The sequence below is a fragment of the Denticeps clupeoides genome, chromosome 11, assembly GCF_900700375.1.
Source record: "Denticeps clupeoides chromosome 11, fDenClu1.1, whole genome shotgun sequence".
NCBI lineage: Eukaryota > Metazoa > Chordata > Actinopteri > Clupeiformes > Denticipitidae > Denticeps > Denticeps clupeoides.
The window spans coordinates 2,782,740-2,803,972 of NC_041717.1; the positions used below are offsets into that span (position 1 = coordinate 2,782,740).

Sequence of the window (21,233 nt, forward strand, 5' to 3'; positions counted from 1 at the left end):
GCACGACCTCACGCTTACATTGCACATTCACCCCAGGGTGAAAAAATCTGACTGTACTGTGCTTTCATGATAGTGGAGTATGAGAGCTATAAATGGCCATATGACACGGTTGCAACTCAAACCACATATCTCAGTAAACTGAGGGTTCAAATAAAAATATATATATATATGACAAGAGGGACATATTTTGGCTAATAACTACTCGCTTTTGGGCTATTTTGTGGTCAAGATATTTTTTGTGGTTTGATGTGCGAAAACCTTTATGACGTAATCTCACAAAATCTGGGATTTCAAAACTTCAGGTTTACATTGTATTTTTTAGAACAACACGAAATAAATTGTATTTATTTTTTTACATACGACCGAGCAGCATTTCACCAGTACATTGGTGAGACCTGGAAAATATCCACTAGATGGCCTCGTTCCTCTAAACAAGTTCGAGGTCGACAGTCATTGTCACAGTCCCATTAAAAAAAAATGAAATAAAATTGCCGACCTCAGTTTAAAGCTACTAAAAGCGTATTATGAGTGTGTAATCACAAAATGAACTAAGTGAGGTATTGGGTAGTATGTCATTTCAATGTTATACAGGGTTTTGAAGGTTGAAACTAATAAACACTATCCGATCTATTTATTTAACTAGTCAGATTTGTAAATAGATTTATTATTTATTGATTTATTGTTTATTTAGCCTTAAACAGTAATTACGGTTGTTTAATGAGGCTTAAAAAGTAAAAATCTAAAGAATGTAGTATAAGCAGAATTTCTTAAAAAGAACAACAACTCTGACACAAATACCATGTCAAATAAATATAACATTTTTTTTTTTCCCCCAAATTTAGCATTTAGTAAATTTTACTGAACAGGTGGCCGCGGGGTCGCTTATTCCCACCTGTTCGCTGTAGGTATAACTCGCCGCTCTGTCCTCATTGGCCCAGCTGTTTACAGTCCCGCCTTCTTTCACAATGTGCGGCGTTCTATTGGTCCTTATCACGTCAATCACGCCAAATCAAAGCCCCCCGTCCGCTGTGGGGCTGCCACCAGGTAAATCGCGGCATTCTCTCATCCCGGTCAACATGGCGTTATCGCCAGATGAACGCTCGGTTCAAGTCGCGCAATAAAATGACGGCAGGTTTGGTAAGCGGAGACCGTCCGCTGGGTGCGATGCGACTCTCGGCTGGAGCGAGTGTCTGTGGAAGCTGTCCCGTTTTGGACTCGTGAAGTGTTCTTCAGAGATGTCCCTCCTGTGCGTCCGAGGTGGGTAATCTGGGAACCGGCGTGTTGAATAATCTGCTCGTTTTCACTTATTTATGATATTAAGATGACTTCTTATTCACAAATGATGTGACCCATGTTGTACAAATCACAATAGTCTCAACAGGTCACTGCTAGATTCATTTATTTCAGAAAGTATTTTGTTTATTGGTCTGACTAGCTATAGAGGATATAATAGAGTAGAATAGAATAAGTCATTATTGTCCAGTAAAGACTGAAAATTATTTTTCAGTCAACACATAAACTATGCAGATGAACAAAATTCAAATAACAAAAGCATATAATACATTCCTCCTTCTAATTCCACTTAGAAATGTACTTGACATTCAGCCTGTCTGTAGTAAAATTAGTAGACAAGTTATAACAACATCACTAGGTGTATTCCTGCAGAATGATATCGATAAAAGTTGCTAAAATGGATGTGAAATTTGACTTTGAATGGAATCATGAAAGACAGCATTCAGCACCCACAGTTCCATGTGCTGAACAGTGCCTACTAAAAAACAGACATCTCAAAACTTTCCCATAACCCCGTTTATTTGGGGTTACGAAAAAAAAATCACATAATGCTTTTTTGAAAAGAAAAGCTCACCCACATACCCCCCCATACCCCCCCCCCCAATCTCAAAATTAGTTCTACTTTGTGGAAAATGCAAATGATGAATTAGTTTAATTAAGGCTGTCCGGATGGAAAGCCAGCGTTTTCTGCACTCCGCATGTTGGTACATTTGAGGAGGAAAAAGTTTCAGTTTCACTCTTGCCGAAGGAATATACATGCAGAAAAAAATAGAGCAAACTAACCGTAGAAAACAAATCTTATACACACACACAGAGAGAGAGAGAGAGAGAGAGAGAGAGAGACTTGCTTTTCCTTATACGGAAAGGAGTCCTGTGCCAGTTGATTGGCGTTCGTCACAAACCTCTTGATGAGGACTTCACTGCCCCTCTCAGCTAGATGCCAGTGTGGTTTTTAGAACCCCGCGGCCGCACTGCATCTGTGCTGTTACAGGTTTTGGCGTTGCTACAGGTTTCCCGTGCCGAAACACGTTACATGCATGTGCTCTGTACCAACGGTGTCTCCCTATGTTACATAGCCTCGGTTTTCAGCTTCACGTGCACCTTGTCACGCGTCTCTAAAGGGGTATTTTGGAATGGCAAACTTGTTACACCCCTTGTATCATGTGTGCAGCTGGATAAACTGAAAGAACATCCGCCGACACTTCCAACCATCACCAAGCTGGATCCTTCGTTCCGTGTTATATTGCTGTACTTGAAAGCATAATAAATATATGACCTGTTGTGTAATTATTATATTCATATTCAAGGGAAGAGACTCAGGTGGGTGGGGTTGGTGCGACTTGATGATTTAGTGAATGCATGTTGTTTAGGGCAGTATTCTTGTCTGCATATACATAATTTATAATTGATGTATATGTCAGAGAGTAAAAAGAAAGCTGCAGCGTCGCTCGGGATGTGTGTGAAAGTGGGATAGAGCTGAGAGAGATTCAGCTCCAGATCTGGGGGGGATGGGACGCCAGGAGAGTAATTCTCTGGCCATCTGCCGCTGTATGGGTGCTTAGTGAGCGTCCCGCGAGCCTGAACACACACTGGGAGCAGGGCCATCCCACTTCCTGTCTGTCCGAGCAATCACTCACGCACTTCAGCATCTGACTGGCATGCTCATTGAATTTGGGTAAAAACATTTGGATGAAGTATTTTTACACTGCTTTGGTTGGTACAATGCCCCTGTATGTTTAAAAAGACTTTAGCAGCTTTTCACTAAATGTCAGACATAAAATACAGAAGTGCTTGCAGTTATCTGATAACTGATCACTTGATTATCATGTTGCAAACTTCTAATGTGGTGCAAAGCTGGTCTTACACCTATCATCTCAGTTCTGTTAGCAGTCCTTATGAAATATCCTTAGGTGCCTTGATAAGTCTTGTGCAAGTCCAAAATGTCGAAGAGGAAGGTAGTGATAGTCTAGTGGGTAAAACACTCACCTATGAACAAGAAGGGCACAAAGTCACAGGTTCAAACCCGCGAGCAAGTATCTCCAGGGGGACTGTCCCTGTAACTACTGATTGTAAGTCTTTTTGGTTACAGATGTCTGATAAATATAGGAAGCCTTTAAAGCATGACATACATTAGCCTTGACTGGTCAGTTTAGTTTAGTTTAGTCTAGAGCAAGTGCACCATCTTTAGAAATCAGGAGAATCATAAAAGTGAGGTGTTTTTAGCCTCAGTTTTCCAGTATTCGGTCTCTGCTGTTTATATTAACTCTGATAGCAGCACTCTGCTCATGTGAGACAACATTGTGTTGCTCCATTGCTGCTAATGAGGGAACAGCTTTGCTCAGGGTCAGTGCCTGCCAGCCGTAAATGGTCCCCATGTATAATCATAATGCCAATCTATTAAAAAAACATACCATATTTTAACATTTTTGTCAGTCTTTGATTATATTGCATGCTTCTCAATTTCCTTTTTCTCCGCTCATTTTCCAGTAAAGAAAGCCAAGCTTCAAGGCCCTCCAGGTAAGGAAGATCTGATTCATGTGTCATTGCTGCTGTTGTTCATGTTTAATTAAGCAATAAGTTAAGCAACAGTCTGGTTAGGCATCACCAGTCAGCGCTAAACAGATTTGGTTATTGTACATGGCTCAGTCACTGCACGTTCTGACCTCAGAGACATCATAGAACCCATCATCATCCTCCAACTATGTATTGTAAGTCGCTCTGGATAAGGGCTTCTAATAAATGCTGTAAATGTTCAAAATGTACAATGTACAATCAATGTCCCCTGACCTGAACCCCATAGAGCATATCATGGACCAGTTGAAGCAGAGACTGAATGGTCATACCCCACCCTCACGTGACCTGGCAGAACTGCGTGTAGCACTTGTGAAAGAATGGAACGCATTGCCTCAGAACACCATCATGACACTAGTGAGGAGCATGAGACTTCGGTGACAAGCTGTCATTGCAGGAAATGGTGGAAACACCCATTACTGACATTGTCATATTTAGTTATTTGGGGCTATCTCTGTTATTGTAATGGGGTAATAAATATTAAACTAATGAAAATGCTGTTTCTTCTCATACATTATTAGTAATATCAAAGGCAACTTTTACTTATTTAATTAGAATTCCGAGCAATAGGAAACACACTTATGTAAATAACAACACCCCTAACTTATTGTAAGTAGTGTATTAGAAGGATGTATGGGAAGACATGCAAGTGTATTGGAGGATGTTCTAAAATGTGTTATTGTATGTTCAGACAGAGTGATTAGTGTAAAGTTGGGAATTGAAGGGGCAGTGGTGAATGTTATTAATACATATTTCCCACAGGTAGCCTGTGAAATGGGCGAGAAAGATGAGTTTTGCAGACGGTGAAACATGATGAGTGTAGATTTTGCAAAAAGGATGTAAATGACTGTGAACTCTTATTTTGAGAAGAGGGAGGAGAACGAGGTGACATATAAGAGAGGAGGAAGATGCACGCAGGTTGATTACGAGATTTGATTATGAAATTGAATTGAATATTTTTGAAACTGCACAAAGGGACTTACTACTGGATTGTAAAAAAAAAAAAAAGTTGGGAAAACTTAAAAACTTAAGCCGACCAGCTGTGTGGCAAATTTGTGGCGACAATTTCCTAACATCAAACAAAAATAAGACATCGAAATGTAAATAAAAAGAGGTTGAAATTTCACTTTTTTTTTTTTTTCGCTTGTGAGACTTTTGCTGCTAGTTTTTATGTTTACACTGCCTGAGGATTCGCTTGGACTTCTGTCACAATTCTCTTGTGTGAGTGGAGGCGTCACATGATTGGCCAGCAGGTATTTGAGTGACAGCTCCATTTCACTGAATTAGTGATGGAAAGTTTGACTTTTTTTAGAGAGCAAGCTTTTGTGGCACGGCTCTTATTTTATCATCTGTCGCCTCATATTTTAGTCTTACTTGTCAAATATGAATGCTTTGTGTGTTGATAAATCATATTTGCCAGGTAAAGCAAAATATGACGCACTCTGAAAAGAGCCGAACTTCCAATCACTACTCTATCACTGTGAGATGTTCACGTATGGCAGCAACTGCCATTTGCGATCATATATGGAATGAGATTTGTGTACATGATCAACGTCATGATATTGATTATAAGTATTGATTAACTATGCTGATTATGATGTGATCCATATGTGATGGCTAATAGCTGTTGCTGCTCTGCATGTTCTTCAAACCTACGTATCTTGCAGTGATAGAGTTCCGGGGAACAAAGCAGTCAATCAAATACCTGCTGGCCAATGAGGCGGAGCCCCGGCCACAAGAGAGAACTGAGAGGCAGCATAAAAGTAAAAGGGGGCAGAGCGACTCAAAAACTAGCAGTGAAACAGAAAAAACAAGCAACAAAATAGAAAGTCTCACAAAAAAGAGCGAGATTATCAAAGTTCCAAAATATTCGGAAAGTTTTGTTTTGGTTTCTTGGCACAAAGCATTTTAAAGTCCCTTAAACTTAAAAATGCTTTGCAGGCGGTTGCCCTAAGTTTTTGTGCAGAAGTGAGGAAGACAGCTAAAAAGGTGCTTGGTTTGATGTTGGAACAGAGGAACAATGAAACTTGGTGGTGGAATGAGGAAGTACAGGAGAGTTTGGCTGGACAGAGGGACAGAGCAGGGAAAGACATGCAGAAGGTTAGGGTGATACAAGATAACTGTGAAAATGTACTCACAATCAGGGAGGGTGTGTTCTGAAGATGGAAAGAGAAATTTGAAGGGCTGATGAATGAAGAAATTTAGACAGAGAACCACATGTGCACACTCGCCTATGAACCAGGTTTAAACCCCACTTACTACCATTATGTCCCCGAGCAAGGGACTTAACACTGCTTGTGTCCCTGTAACTACTGATTGTAAGTTGCTCAGCACAAGGTTGCCTGCTAAATGCCGTAAATGTAAATGAAGAATTGAAAGGCCTGATGACATACCTGTGGAAGCATGGCAATATTTAGGAGAGGTTGTAATCTCACGACTGGATTACTGCAACTCCCTTCTGGCTGGTCTACCTCTAAGGGAAGTGTCATTGTGATACACTGCAGCACAGCACAACGAAATGTGTCCTCTGCTTTTAACCCATCACCCTTGGTGAGCAGTGAGGAGCCATGACAGTGCTCAGTGGCACCTCAGTGGCACCTTGGCGGATCGGGATTCAAACCAGCAACCTTCTGATTACAGGGCCGCTTCTGGCCAGAGAGGATGCAGTAACTACAGCGGGATCATGTTGATGAGCCAAGCTATGGGAAAGTGTGGTTGAAAGATGACATTAACAGGAGACCCCATGGACTGTCATGTTTCCTGATGACATTGCGCTCTGTAGTGAGAGTAGGTGGAGCTGAAAGGGACTCTGGAGAGGTGGAAATATGCCCTAGAGAGGAGAGGAATGAAGGTCACTAGGGCTAAGGTAGAATGGATGTCTGTGAATGATATGGCGGACAGAAGGATGGGATGACAGAGAGCAGAGCTGCTGAGGGTGGAGGAGTTCAAACAGTCCACAGCAATGGGATGTGTGAAAGAGAGGTGAAGAAGAGAGGGCAGGGTGGGATGGTGGAGAAGAGTGGCAGGACAGAAGGTTTACAAGACAGTAGTGAGATCAGCGATGTAACATGGGTTTGAGATATTGGCATTGACAAAAAAGGCAGGAAGCTGGAGGTGGCAGCGTTAAATATGCTGAGATTTATATCGGGTGTGACAAAGATGGAAAAGATTAAGAATGAGTGCATTAGAGGAACAGTTACAGTGGGAAACTGAACGGAAACAACATTAGTCAACTAATGCAGGACAACCTGTGTGTCCCGCAGGGACACTTTTAAAGGGTCCCGATCAGCCTAATGAGCAGTAGCTGTGAGGGATCAGGACCCAATAGGTGGCAGCTGAGTGAGCATCACAAATACAGAATGACCAGATGTTTTTCTTTATAATATTTGTATTGGGTGAAATCTAATGACCTGGTTTGAATGTGGTATTAATAAAAAAACACCAGAATATTATATTTGTGGACACTTAAAATATGGAGTAGAGTAAAACACTGGAGTCAAACACTATGGTCAACACAACCCACGACTCACTGTCAAAAATACTCAGCAATTGGAGTTAAAAGCTAAACGTTTTTGTCAAAATATGAATACAACGGGACTGGCTCTTCACAGTCTAAACACAGTTTAAACACAGTTTAAACAGTTTAAAAGGCCTCATTGTCTTTAATTAATGGGGCAGTAGTGGCCTAGCAGTTAAGGAATACCGATCCACCAAGGTTCCACTGAGCAGAGCAGCGTCCCCATACACTGCTCCCCGGGCGCCTGTCATGGCTGCCCGCTGCTCACCAAGGGTGATGGTTAAAAGCAGCGGACGCAATTCATTGTGTACACCATGTGCTGTGCTGCAGTGTATCACAATGACAATCACTTCACTTTCACTTTAATTCACATTTGAATGGTTTATCTTTCACGGGATCAGGCCCTTTTATTCATTGATCCAGAATAAATGCTTCCACATAGTGATCACGTCAAATACTCACGTCAGTACCACTAACTAATCACCTGCTAAAAGCTGAAACTGGAGTAAAACAGGAACATCTGTCTTGCCCCAGTTAGGGCCTGAAACTGAACTGGTTTATCAAGGTGCCAGAAGGCTAATGTTGCCCTGTCACGGGATTTGGCTGATGCTATGGGTGGTGGCTCATCTCCCTGGTGGGTTTTTACTTCATAAAAGAAGCGGACTTTTACAAGATCCCCATAGGTACAATTATTAAGAACGTTTTGTGTCCATTTTTATATATATCCCAGTTTTCCTTCCAATACTAATATAATGACAAGTATTTTGCTAGACTCTTTGTCTCCTTACTGGGTCAAACAAACGTTCACCAGATGTGTACCTCTAAGGACAAAACTGTGCCACTGTTTAACCACTCTCCATCACTCTCCTTTCTCAGTCCCCCAACACCTCAAAATCTTTATTTCAATATTTTGCTAATACTTTGCTACTAAAGTATGAGTACTTTATTAGTAATTGCCTGGTTGTGATTACTTCAACTGATGACAGTGAGCCAGCAAGCTATATAAAGCATCACGAACAAAGCAAAACCATATTTTTTTATGAAGATGTTTCAGGGTTCAGTGGAATATGATGCAAGTGAAGGGCATTATTAAACTATGATTAAGCATACTCTAAGGTAAGGATGCGATGAACAGAAAGAAAGGCAATTAAATTATTAATTACATACAAATGTAATCCAGCAGATAACTGCTGGCATTTTACTCTGTGTATAGACATGTTCTTATTTGGACATTATGATCTGTGTGCTACATTCAGACTGACAGTTTTATTACTACATCATTATAGTAATAATAATGGCCATAAGCCATATTTGAGTCCTTCAAAATCAAAAAGACTGTGCCTAGCTCTATTTTTTCTTTGACAATTTCAACCTGTTTGGGAAGTGAAGGACGTTTATATAATGTTGCATTTCACTTACATTTACAGACGTTCATTTAGTATTAGACCAGTGTGTTTTTTGGTAGTAAGAAGGGTTTGAAGCTGTGATGTCTGAATCATATACAAGTGTGTTACCCACTAGGCTATGACCACCCACACCACTTATTTAGGACATGAGCAAACACACCTCCTCTTGTTTTGCTCTGTGCTTCTTAAGAGACTTTTGGCAAAAGTATCAACCAGAGGACCAGTTGCAAATGAAATTCTGTAGCTGACATTTTAATTCCAGACCTGAATATATAAATATAATTTTCCTCTAATAATCAGACTGTTTCAGATTATTAATAATGAATAAGATTGGACAGAAAATGAAAGCACCCAAAGCTTGTTATGCAGATTTGCAGATATGCAGATTTAATTCTCAATCCCAGAAATGAATGAAAAGAGTCAATACATTTTTGTTACAATATACATAATGTTTAAATGGTCTCTGTGCAGCTACACGATTATTGCAATGTACTCTTTTCTGGCCTACCCAAGAAGTTACAAATATCTGGCTTTAGAATACTGTCACTAGAATCATGACCAACTCGAATGAGGACTAGATTTTTTACATTTGAACCAAAGGCCTGACCACGTGTCACACGTTGCTTAAAGGCAATATATTGTAGCTAAATGTGTATAAAGACATAATCAATCATCATTTACAAAATGTATTAGGAGTACAGTACCATGATAATTATTGTACAGACTACAGACAACTTTGCAATTCTTCCCCATTTAGCTTCATGATCTTTAACTTCTGGGAGGGTGTTTGTGGCCTATTGAGTTAGACTGCCTATGAAACAAAAGAGAGTCACAGGTTCAAACACCACTTACTACCACTGTGTACCTGAGCAAGGCACTTGTCTCCAGGAGGACTGTCCCTGTAACTGCTGATTGTAAGTCACTCTGGATGAGGTTATCTGCTAAATGCCACAAATGTAAATGTGGGAGGTCCCATTCAGCTCTTTGAGAACATTCACACTTTTGATGAGACAGCGCTGACTGCAGCCGTCCAGTGTTCATTATGCATGACTGCCCTGAAATGTCAGGCTTGCCACCCAAGACGTGTCTTTAAATGACTTATTTATTTTCAAAAATAGATCAGCAATCAATTATGCATGAGGGTGAGCATCACTGGTAGACCCCTCAGTGCCTCTGGGCAGCATGTATGACCCAGTGTTTATAAAGGCTTATCCATCAAAAACACTGTCAGAAGATATAAATGTAATCCAGAAGATAACTACTGGCATTTTACTCTACAATTGTCTATATATAGACACGTTCTTATTTGGACATTAAGATCTGTGTGCTACGTTCAGAACACACTGTTGAGGTTGTCTCTGGGCTGTGGCTCTGTGGCTTCATCATGGGTAAACTGAGATATGCAGACAATAAGTAGTACAGTAATGTGCAGCAGTGATGGGATGTGCAAGAAACGTGAAGGTCCATCACCCTACATGTTGCTAATTATGATCCTTTAGTCTAGAACAGATTTATATGAATTTTTAATGGGACTCTTTGCCACTGCTCAGAACTGACAGAATGACTGATGAACTTTTTAGACGTTGACCTCGGGACCTGTTAGCTGTCCACATCATGACAGATTTCTCTGCCGATAAATGAACATGACTACATCACTGCTGCTATATCTGATGTGTAGATTATATAGGGTGACACAATAAATAGAAATGTGATAAATAATTACAATTATTAATACCAGAAAAAATTAAGACACATGTACCCAGAATCGTGGTAACTTCACTTTCAAACATGCCACAGACTTTAGCAGCTGAAGGGTACGTTTTGAAGGTGGTTAAGGAGTCATGGTGTGTAAAGCACACTTTGATTCACTTTGTGTGCTGTGTAAAAATGAAAGAATGACACATCTTTTATCAAAAAGTATTTTCAGCCATCCAACATTTTCCCTTTCTGTTATTTATGTCCATTAAAGATTTACCTTCTCCTGAGAAACAGCTGTGGAAGGGAGACCAAAAAATAACCAGCTCTGAAGAGGTGGACAGAAATATAATTATGAGGGTTGTATAATCTAGGGTCGAGATTTGACGTGGATGGGAAGTCTGTGGCAAATAGGGATCAGAGGCTTCTATTTCGCTTCCCTCATTATCCACACAGCCCTTGTAAGTCTATTGCAATGTCTGTTAGACATAGCTACCACGATTCCAGAGACAACTGTGAGTGGGTGCTGGAGTTAGGGCTGGGTCACAGGAGATGGGTGCTGTAGAGGAAGGTAATGAAACAGGGATTACATCTGCTCCTCAGGAAGTGCGCTTTATTCTGATAGAGCACGCACCCTCCACAAGGGCACAAACCTGCTCGTATGTGTACAGATTCGGTAAATAGAAAAGGCTGAAAGGAGATTGGAGTAGAAAGAGAGCAATATTGAGGGCAGTCAGATTGAGTAAATAAATTGAATGGAAAAGAGGGCAGAATGGATCCTCCACAAAGGACACTTGATGATACTTGATCTCTTTCCTTTTTTACATTTCTACTACATAACCTCCATCATTCCAAAGTATGTTGGTACATGGTTCTCAGAACACCTTTCCAGAGTGACAGAGAGCATTTTTAAAAATTACATTCACTGTGATTTTTATAAAACTGTGATTATAGAACATACGTGTGGTCAGGTACTATGGGCACTATTTTCAAACTGCTGCTAAGTGCCGTGCTAAGCATAGGACTTGTTGACCTAGTGTAATGCTGTACATAAATGGATAAAATCATTTCTATCACCAGGAACGCAATATTGAATGATGTTTAAAACGAGAGGAGCCTGTGCCAATCAATAGAAGTGGGCTGGTTTCTTTATTTATGTAGTACATTTCATTTTACATTTGTCACAAATGAGACTCCAGAGACTCTTACAACATGATTAGTACCAGTTTGAAAATATTGCCCAATATAGTACACTATAGTACAGATGTTGCCATAATCCACGAGACTTAAAAGAGTCCTCATGTGTTGATTCAAGTCCTATGACTAAGTTGCAAGTGGCAATAAATGAGAATGAAATAAGATCATCTGACAAAGATCGTATTGCAATTCTGATGCACATGAATGAACACTTTCAACATGGTCTCTCTGACTGCTCTACTCCTACACAGGCCCTTTTGCAGTATACTGTGATGTTGCTATTCACTTTGATAATGTTCTATCTGAATCAGCATTAATGGTTTCAGCAGTCTGTGCTTTCTGTCGGATCAGACTAGAAAGACTGGATTGCTTTATAAATGCTCATACTTTCACTCGCTCATAGTATCTGATCTGATTAGGAATGTGTTCAAATGTCCGTGGAGAGAACCTTCTGTTTTTTGACCAATATTTTCCACTGGAGGGACCTGAGCAGAAATAAAATAAAATGGCTGAGACATTGCAACAGATTAGCCTTTCACTGCTTGTGCACATTCTTCTATACTGTCTCCTAATGGCATGTTTGTTTATCTTTTCCAGATAAGTTTAACGTGTATGTAACACTGAAAGTCCAGAATGTTAAGAGCACAACCATCACGGTGCGTGGAGACCAACCATGCTGGGAACAGGACTTCATGTTGTGAGTGCTTCACAGTTCACACTCAAAAGCAACCGCGTTCTTTTATGGTGCTCATGGTGAACTATAATGTTAAACAAACTTTCTGTAGAATATGTTGGTGTACATGTTGTATTATAATGAACATACTGTATATTTTCAGGTGTGATTCTTTTCATGTTGTGTAGTTGTCTCTACATATTCTTAATTTGTCAGTGGTTTGTGACAAATACAGCTGAATGTATGTAGAGTGTAGGCACACTCTGAGATGAACCAAAAGACAAAAAGCATAATAAACCAATACAACTTTCTCTCCACCTTAGGTTGCTTGGGTAATGTTGGCCACTGCTTTGTGCAGTGAAATGGTTTAGGAATGTGCGACAATGGTCTGTTGCAAGACCGAAAATTTCATTTTCAGTCTAATAAGCCAGAAGACTACAAAATCACAGATTTAAAAAGGGATGCAAGGTGAATACTTTCCAGATGCACTGTATATGCGTGAAATGGGTGCCAACATGATATGTTTAGGGGTTAAGTAATAAAGGGGTTTATGGGTCTTATCTCGGTTTTCATTCACTTTTTGTGCTGAAAAATAACGTCCACATCCATAAACAATAAAAAAAACATTAAATGTCCTTATTTGGCAGATATATTAAAACATTCTCCAGCATATGTGTGATACCACTGACGTATTTGAACAAAAATCACATGGAAAAGTATGTGCATCCTTATGGATGGATAGATGAAAAATTTAGGTGTCATATAGACAACATACATACACATAGGCACACACACACCTGGCATCCACACACACACACACACACACATACTACAAAAAAAACAAAGCAAGGTAGGTAGCCATCCACATCTATAAACCCATAATAATCTGTGTTAATGTAGGATTTTAAACCATATGCTGCTATTGTGCTTGTTTTTATAATTAGATATTCATTTTGTTCGCACACATGTGTGTTCTCAATCTTTCTGTCTCTGTCTGACTGATGCGGTGATGGTGTCTCAGGCAGTAGAATAGTGTGCTAAACATTGTGGGCCACTGGCCCAGCAATCTGGCTGATGTGCTCTGCCTTTGGGTCACAAGGGTGTTTCTCAGTCGAAGGATTACAAACCTGCTGCTTTCTGCGCTGATCCATGTAAGCCAAAACACAGAAGGATTAAGTGAGCGAGAGGGAGAGGCATGAGACGAGCTGGTGAGGGTCACAGATAGGCGGAAACAGTTTCCTCTCATTTAGATTGCATCAGATAAGAGGACAGGGTGGATTTTTGCAGAGGCTTCCCTCCTTGTTTCTCAGTTAGCTCTCTCTGCTGTCACTCACTCTGCCAATGTCCAGTATGGCTGTCAGAACAGGTTTCCTGAAAACTGGCAGGGTAAATATGACCATCAATTTGTCAGGGCTGAAATCAGTGGATCCATTTATGATTTAGACACACACACACACACACATGAAGACATTTACCTCTTGCCAGTTTAATTCTTGCCTTGTTGTCGATAAGAAATAATCATCCACCCTCACAGTGTTGCCCTGAAAAAGTTGTGAATGTGACCCCACCAAGGCAATTTTGTCAGGAATGAACAGATATCATGTTTGGTCCATAACTGCTTGTTTGTTTGTTTGTTTGTTTGTTTGTTTGTTTGTTTGTTTTAGCTGCAGAATGCTCAGGTCTAGACAATGGATCAGATGTATAGATATCCTGTTTCTCAATTATTTAAGTTACCCTACTCATCCTTGTGTACTATGTATATCTGCATAAAGCCTATAAAATGGATAGAATGTCACATATGTCCAGCGGACCACCTGTGGCCATTGCTATGGAAATTTTCTTCTTTGTGGGAAATATCCAATTGGCTTGTTGGACCAGAGTTGGGAAAGCTCAGCACAGCAGTACAGGATTGTCTGAAGAGGATCAGGCGGCCTGTTCCTTTTAAACAGTAGATATTAAAGGCAGTATTAGGCAGTACAGAGACAGTGGATTGTTCCATTATGCGTTGGTTGCTCAACAAGTTCAGTTGTATCTACAAGAGACCTTCAGCATCGCCTGTCTGCAATGATACAGTCCTGAAATTTTCCTGAACGTTCAGACTGACCCAGATACGATTAATGTGACACTCATATATGAAAAGATGGTTAAATATGATTATATGCTGGTTAGTTGAATATAATGGAGTAAAATGAGTAAAGGACAACAGGAAATTGATATAAAAGAAAAAGGGATGAAATGAAATTCCTTAACACCACAAAAGAGCCTCTCTCTGAGGACAGTTGGCCCTGGTCCGGGTGTATGTTAGAAGGATCAGGAGATCAGGCCAGGGTTAAATGCTGGCACGTGCTGACTTTACACACATGGCAGGGACATGTAGAGCTATGCTGGGAGAGACAGGGGGAGAGAGGAGCTAAACGAGTGTGGCTGGAAGATTATTCTGAGGTGACACAGGTCACAGTTGCCAAAATGATTTGATGCATTTGTTCAGTATATACTTCAGCTACATTTTTATACTTGTACTAAATATTTGGATAAATATGATCAAATGAATTTTATATACAGCACACAGAGACAGACACACACACACACCTTATACTGTGAGATCAATTAACAAGCTCATTAACCTACATCCAGAAGTGCATCATGTTGAGTTGATAGATAGTGCCCCCCTTTGGTAGCGTTTTATGTTTAACATCACAAATGTGTCACTGTGGAATAACATCACATACAAACTATTTGTGCCTATGTTAATTTGTCATTTGTGATGCCTACAAACCTATCCTGCATTGGGAAAATAAAATCTTGTGATTAAGCAGCATGTTAACTGGCAGAGGACATAAAAATGGTGGTAGTAGCCTTGTGGGTAACACACTCGCCTATGAACCAGAAGACCCAGGTTCAAATCCCACTTACTACCATTGTGTCCCTGAGCAAGACACTTAACCCGAAGTTGCTCCAGGGGGGGACTGTCCCTGTAACTACAGATTGTAAGTCGCTCTGGATAAGGGCGTCTGATAAAATGCTGTAAAAGACAAAAAAAAAAGACAAATATGCATGTGATCCCCAGCCTGGGATCATTCATTTGACGCTGAATCTTGATGTATTTGCTCATCAGTTGGCCATCAGAGCCAACATTTTCTGCAGCTTTTCAATGTGAAACAATGGGCCATCCTGTGTATTAGTGCTGCCATCACTGCAGATTAGTGGGTGATGTAATAAGATTGAGGAAGTCACTGCATGCATTTTGATAATACGAGCGATATGACGGTAACAGCAGGATGGCGTTATCTGTGTTAAGAGTCTAATCAGTCACGTGCTCCATAGGTTACACCATTGCTTTACCTCTGGCCATTGCTCTTTTCTGAACACAGTGAGATCAGTCGCCTGGATTTGGGGCTGGTTGTGGAGCTGTGGAACAAAGGCCTAATCTGGGACACTTTGTTGGGGACAGCTTGGATGCCACTGGACACCATCCGGCAGTCAGATGAGGTATGGATATGCAGATTTTTGTGGTATTACAGGATAGCACAGTATAGTTATCATGAAAGGAATTATGGAATCATGGGAAGTACATTTTGTAAAATTTGCATTACATAGCAAAACTTTTTATACTGAATTTAATCTACTTTCAACCTGGTCCAGTCCATGCCAAGCGCAACATAATCACAATTGCATAGTGTACAGTAATCATTTTCCTATATAATTGTAAAGTCCTAAAGCAATAAACATATTACTAAATATGCTAAAAGTGTGCTATATGACCGTGGATCTCAGGGATGATGTTCTGTTGCCTGCATCTGAGATTAAATATAATAGTTTGACAAAGTTCTATAGATAGATTCAAATAGATTGACCAAATTCTGTGGATGCAGAATGAAACGTCTCTACATTAAAGAAAGAAAGTCCAGTTGCCATGACTCAACTTTCAGACAAATTGACCTGGATGACTGAGAATCTTCACAGACATGCTAAAAGTGTTGTCACATCCATTTTCAACATTTGATTCAGTACCACTGAACACCATGATTCACTACCACTGACATTACAGAAGCTTAGATGAAATGATGAGGTGGAAATAGTAGATAGTGGGTTATTAAAGCCCTTGTGGTATTTATGACTCCACATATCTGGTTATGCTGCAGTGTAGAAGTTGGAAGTGCCACACGATGAGAGACTTTTGTCTTTTGAAACCGCATGCACTTCTTGTATTCATGAATAATGCACCCGAATGTGTTTAAATCATCCTGAAATGCACTTTTCTCATTCTCGTGTCTCAGTCTCTCACTCGCCCACCTCTCAAATCTCCCTGTCTGAATCTCCCCTCTCCCTTGGTTCAGGAGGGACCAGGCGATTGGACCAGTTTGGACTCGGAGGTGCTGATGAAAGCTGACGAGATCTATGGTACTAAGACTCCCACGCCCCACCAAGTGCTGCTGGATGCACGCTTTGAGCTCCCATTCGGTAAGTCCACTCCACTTACCCTCTGAGGTCTTCCTTCTTACCAGTCCTGTTCCTTCTCTCATACGTGTATGTCACATCGGGGACGCTCAGAAATGCCTCATGTTGGCGATGACATAGTGCAGAGATCCTCTCGACCATGTTCTTCTCCTTCCATCTTGTGTGTAACAAGGTTAGGTCATTACTGCGCACTAAAATTGCTGACCTAATGCAATGAAGAATTTTTTGAAGGATGTCTGTTTGTTAATCGGTTTCTTTTATATGCGTTTGACTCGCGTACCACCATTTTCTCTCAGACTCTTTCTTTGCAAAGACCTTTTTTGACCTGCCTTTATGTTACCTTCAGTACAGGGGTAATTCCAGTGGCAACGCCCTGAATTTACAGCTGTGAATGGTTTCACATTATCGGGGAGTGTAAAGTATTAAAAAATAATGTTGTTGTTTTTAAGAGGGAGTTTATCAGTCAATTTATTTATTTAGTTAAAAAATTGATGCTCTTTCCATGCTACTGGAAGAGTTTATGAAGAGTGTAAAGACAGCTGGCGTATGAACACTGAATACAATTTTTTCAGGCTTTTACAGCAGTCTGAGGCATCTCATGCCATATTAAAGGGCATGAATATGTGATGTGTCTGCTGTGATGGAATATGTGATGGAATAGGATGGGGCAGGAAGGCTTATTGCATGGTAGGAGTGGAAAATGAAGTGGAAGAATGTGGTGTTGTCTCACATATTCTTTTTATCCAACCCTCCAGAGATTCCTGACGACGAGGCTCAGTACTGGACAAGAAAGCTGGAGCGAATCAATACTATGCGGATACATGATGAGGTACCAAGGTTTTTCTTTTGGCAAATTATGATAAAACAAACAATAGATCATGTGACCAGACCCTAAAATTGACATATTTCTGTATGTTGAGTCCTTTTGTTTTTTTTTAATCTAAAGTAACTGACTAATAACAGGGCCAGTTGTGATTTTATAGGCAGAGTAGTTGCAGTAGCATTTGTAACAATGAGGCTTCCAAAATGCTTAGTTTTTTATTCATGTTGAAAAATGAGCTAAAATTGCTAATGCTCAAACAAGCATGCATCCATTCATGCATCTATCTGCCTATAAATTCATCCATTGTATGAAAAATCTGTTCATAACTTCTAGGTGGTAAATGCGAGTGTAATCAACTGTGTTAGCATTTAGGCCAATTGTGAAATTGAAATTGGGACATTTTGCCCCACCCACTGGTGAAGTTTGGTAACTGATTGTATCAGATATAAATGCTGTATAAGTATAACTTCACATTCTTGATTTGTAATTTTCCATTCATAGTATCCACAGCAAGATGAAGCCCAGCGGAGACAGCTTCCGTCTGTACCGTCTCAATGCTGTGAGTAAAGCTGATGCATGTTCTGTGCTTGCCCATTGCTTGAAATAACAACTGAGATCCATTGCTTGAAATATTGCAATGAAATAACAACTGAGATCCATTGTTAAGGAACATTTCTTAAGATGATTTATGTATGATATGACAGGGCAGAGTACATCAGTTTTGTCTTTTTAAATGCTGTTTGATTAGCATTTAATTGTCTTATTTATGTGCTATTATGTGCCATTATATGGCTTTTTTTTTCCCTATACCCTCAGTTCTGTTTAATACACTTAGTACAATGCACAGTTTTCCTCTCCTTAAAAGTTGAAAAAAGTTTTATAACTATTTAGCTTTTGGCCTTTAGGTGGCGTTGTCTACCAATAATTTTTCTTTAATTGACTAGTCCAGTAGTCCATAGCTCTTCTGAAACAATGTCTGCATTATAAAATCTGTCCAGTTGTACAATATCATTAATTTTTTGCCCTTTCGAGGCTTATTTATATTGTATATTCAAAAGGAAGTTATCTCTGGTTTGATACCACACTCTGCTACACTCTGGTTGGAACTTTTCTTTTTTTGGTTATTTACTTCCCTGCCACCAGGCAGCTGGAGTTACTTTGGATGGAGTGATCAGCAAAGTATGTACCTTTCTTGCCTTTTTGGATGAATGATGTGCATATTGAGTGAAATGTTTTTTACACCCTGTTGGAACATTGTCTTTCTTTGCTCATCATTTTCACCTTCAAGTTCAGTGTCTCAGACGTGAATGTGCATTTGTATAATATATTGGTTGCTCCCTCCACATTCGTGTCCTATCTCTTGCATTTCTGTGCTTACAAGTGCCTGTTCATCTATGAAATCATTTCAATTTAGTTATGTTCAGGGGAAATGCTTCACCCTTTATTCGTCAATTTTTTTTACGGATTTGCATAATTGTCTACCGTTTTTTTTCTTCACACCATCCCTGATGAATATTCAGTATGATCAGTTTATACATTTGATGTATCACTGCTGTTAAACAGCAGTTTAATAGTGTTGGACTATTATAAATATAATCTTTTGTTAGTCCACTAATAAATATATTGTCTTATTTGTAGCTTTAGATGACCATGATAGTGCAGTAGATGAAAAGGACAGTGACTGTCGTAGCGAGACCACCTGCCGACCTCCACGGTACCACTCCACGGCACAGCCCAACTCTTCGGTGCATCAATACCCTATGGGTCGTCGTTTCCATCAACAGACTGTCTCAAAGGAGTCTGGGACAGATTTTATACAAAGCTATGAAACGGACTACAGAGAAACAAGGGAGACAAGGTACAGTATTTTATGTCAAATCAAATCAATTTTGTGTAATGTGGCATGTGAAGGATTATTAAAAATAATATACTGTTGCTGTGAATAAATAAGAGAGACTAAGATAATGTTATTACAAAAAGGTGTGGTGTTAAAGGTGGCAGATTTCATGAATGTAAGCAAGTTTACACTTCAGTTTCATCTGAAGCAAAAGCTCAGGACCTGTTTGTTTTTGCACAAGGTTTCTAATTCGTCAGGTTTCTTGAGTCTTCTTGCATGCACTACTCTTGTGAGATCTTTCAATAATGTTTAGGTTGGTGGATGAATCTGCTTCCAGATTCTGCTGGTATTTATTCTTGTTTATTTAAATTTGATCATCGTCATTCATGTTAATTCCCATTTTTTACTAACTTTATGAACAAGACAGCCATGGAATTTTTTTTTTGCCTTTCCTAGGAAATTCCCAGGACAATCAATGTAGAAAATCTGCAGCACTGGCATCAACAATGTTTATCAAGATGCAGCTCAGTAACCAAGTTACCTGAGAACTGAAATTTATGCAAGATTTCCATGGTCTTGCTTTTTTGTTTTACAAAAAGTAATATGTTAAACCTCCAATAGAAGTATATCTTCTTTAATTGTATGTCCTTGGTCTCTTCTGCTACTTGTTCACAGTAACAGACATATAAAAGGTGTCAAAACATTTTGCATGACACTATATGATGTTTCATAGTTTTGCATGTATCTCATCATATTTTTTCTTTAATTGTTTCACATTTAGTAATTTTTCCATACTACAAATTGTTGTCATTATGTTGCACAGTATTTTTGTTCATTTTTGTTTTCTTTCTTTTTCCCATTCCCTTCCTGCATGTTTTGTTTTTATTTATTCATAACTCAAATGCTATAGGCACTCAAATGCTAAAGAAGGGCTGCAAATAATTCCTGTAGATTCAGGCATGGGTGTGGACGACTGGGAGAGCAAATACAAAATTCCAGATGTGCTAGATGACTACTTGGAACCAGAGCAGAAACAGTGGGAGGATGACGAAGACACCAAAAACGAAATTTATCGCATCATCAGTGCCCCGGGTGATTTCAAGAGTAGTCGGTTCTACCAGACAGTCGAGTGTGACACAGTGTCCCCAGAAGAATGTGATGAAACAGGTCACTCCATCACAAGTAGTCATGACTTTGGCAGCGGAGAGATGCGTCTAGTTTATAGAGGAGCAGGAAGTTTTGAGGATGAAAATTCCCCTCCTGAAATATCAATAATTCCCTCCATGCAGCACTTAAGGGAGCAAAGGTTAGATCAGTGCTCACACACAGAAGGGCTATTGTACAAGACAAGGATGTGGGCCAAAAATGCATTGGAGGACACACTGGAAAATTATGCTGCTTTTAGGGAGGAAGAAGACTGCAGAATAAGAGCAAGAAATGATTTTGGCTCAGTGGGATCCGATGAAATGCAATTTTCTCTGGGATCGGAAGAAGAGTTTGAAGATATGACGTTTGCTGAGGAGGACGTCCACTATGAATATGATAGTTATTACAATCAAAGTAGTTATGTTTATTCATATGAGACTCACATGGACTGGTCGCAAGGCTACTATGAGAGAAAGAGCAGCAGTGGGAAGGTCGGGTTACATGGTCCAGATGGTGTATTGTCACCTGTGGAAGAACCAAGTGATGAATATGTGGATACAATAGATGAACTGCAGAATCTGGTTGATTCTGTGTCAGAGTATCTGGCTGAAAAAGAG

General features: G+C 39.8%; 1 protein-coding gene across 1 annotated transcript; it reads left to right on the plus strand.

The window, feature by feature from the left end:
- Positions 1 to 1,032: 1,032 nt before the first annotated feature.
- Positions 1,033 to 21,226, plus strand: LOC114799599 (protein unc-13 homolog B-like). The gene is made up of 11 exons (XM_028996382.1): positions 1,033 to 1,257; positions 3,781 to 3,810; positions 12,277 to 12,376; positions 15,724 to 15,841; positions 16,690 to 16,813; positions 17,566 to 17,639; positions 18,135 to 18,192; positions 18,777 to 18,812; positions 19,272 to 19,491; positions 20,381 to 21,112; positions 21,214 to 21,226. The coding sequence occupies exons 1-11, from the start codon at positions 1,236 to 1,238 to the stop codon at positions 21,224 to 21,226; spliced, it is 1,527 nt and encodes a 508-aa protein (XP_028852215.1). The 5' UTR covers positions 1,033 to 1,235.
- The last annotated feature ends 7 nt before the right edge of the window (positions 21,227 to 21,233 follow it).

Excerpts from the sequence above, each read along its gene's own strand:
- LOC114799599 (XM_028996382.1), top strand. The coding sequence starts at position 1,236 with ATGTCCCTCCTGTGCGTCCGAG. Across the intron at positions 3,811-12,276 it reads CAAGCTTCAAGGCCCTCCAG|ATAAGTTTAACGTGTATGTA; the intron begins GTAAGGAAGATC and ends TATCTTTTCCAG. Across the intron at positions 16,814-17,565 it reads ACGCTTTGAGCTCCCATTCG|AGATTCCTGACGACGAGGCT; the intron begins GTAAGTCCACTC and ends CCAACCCTCCAG.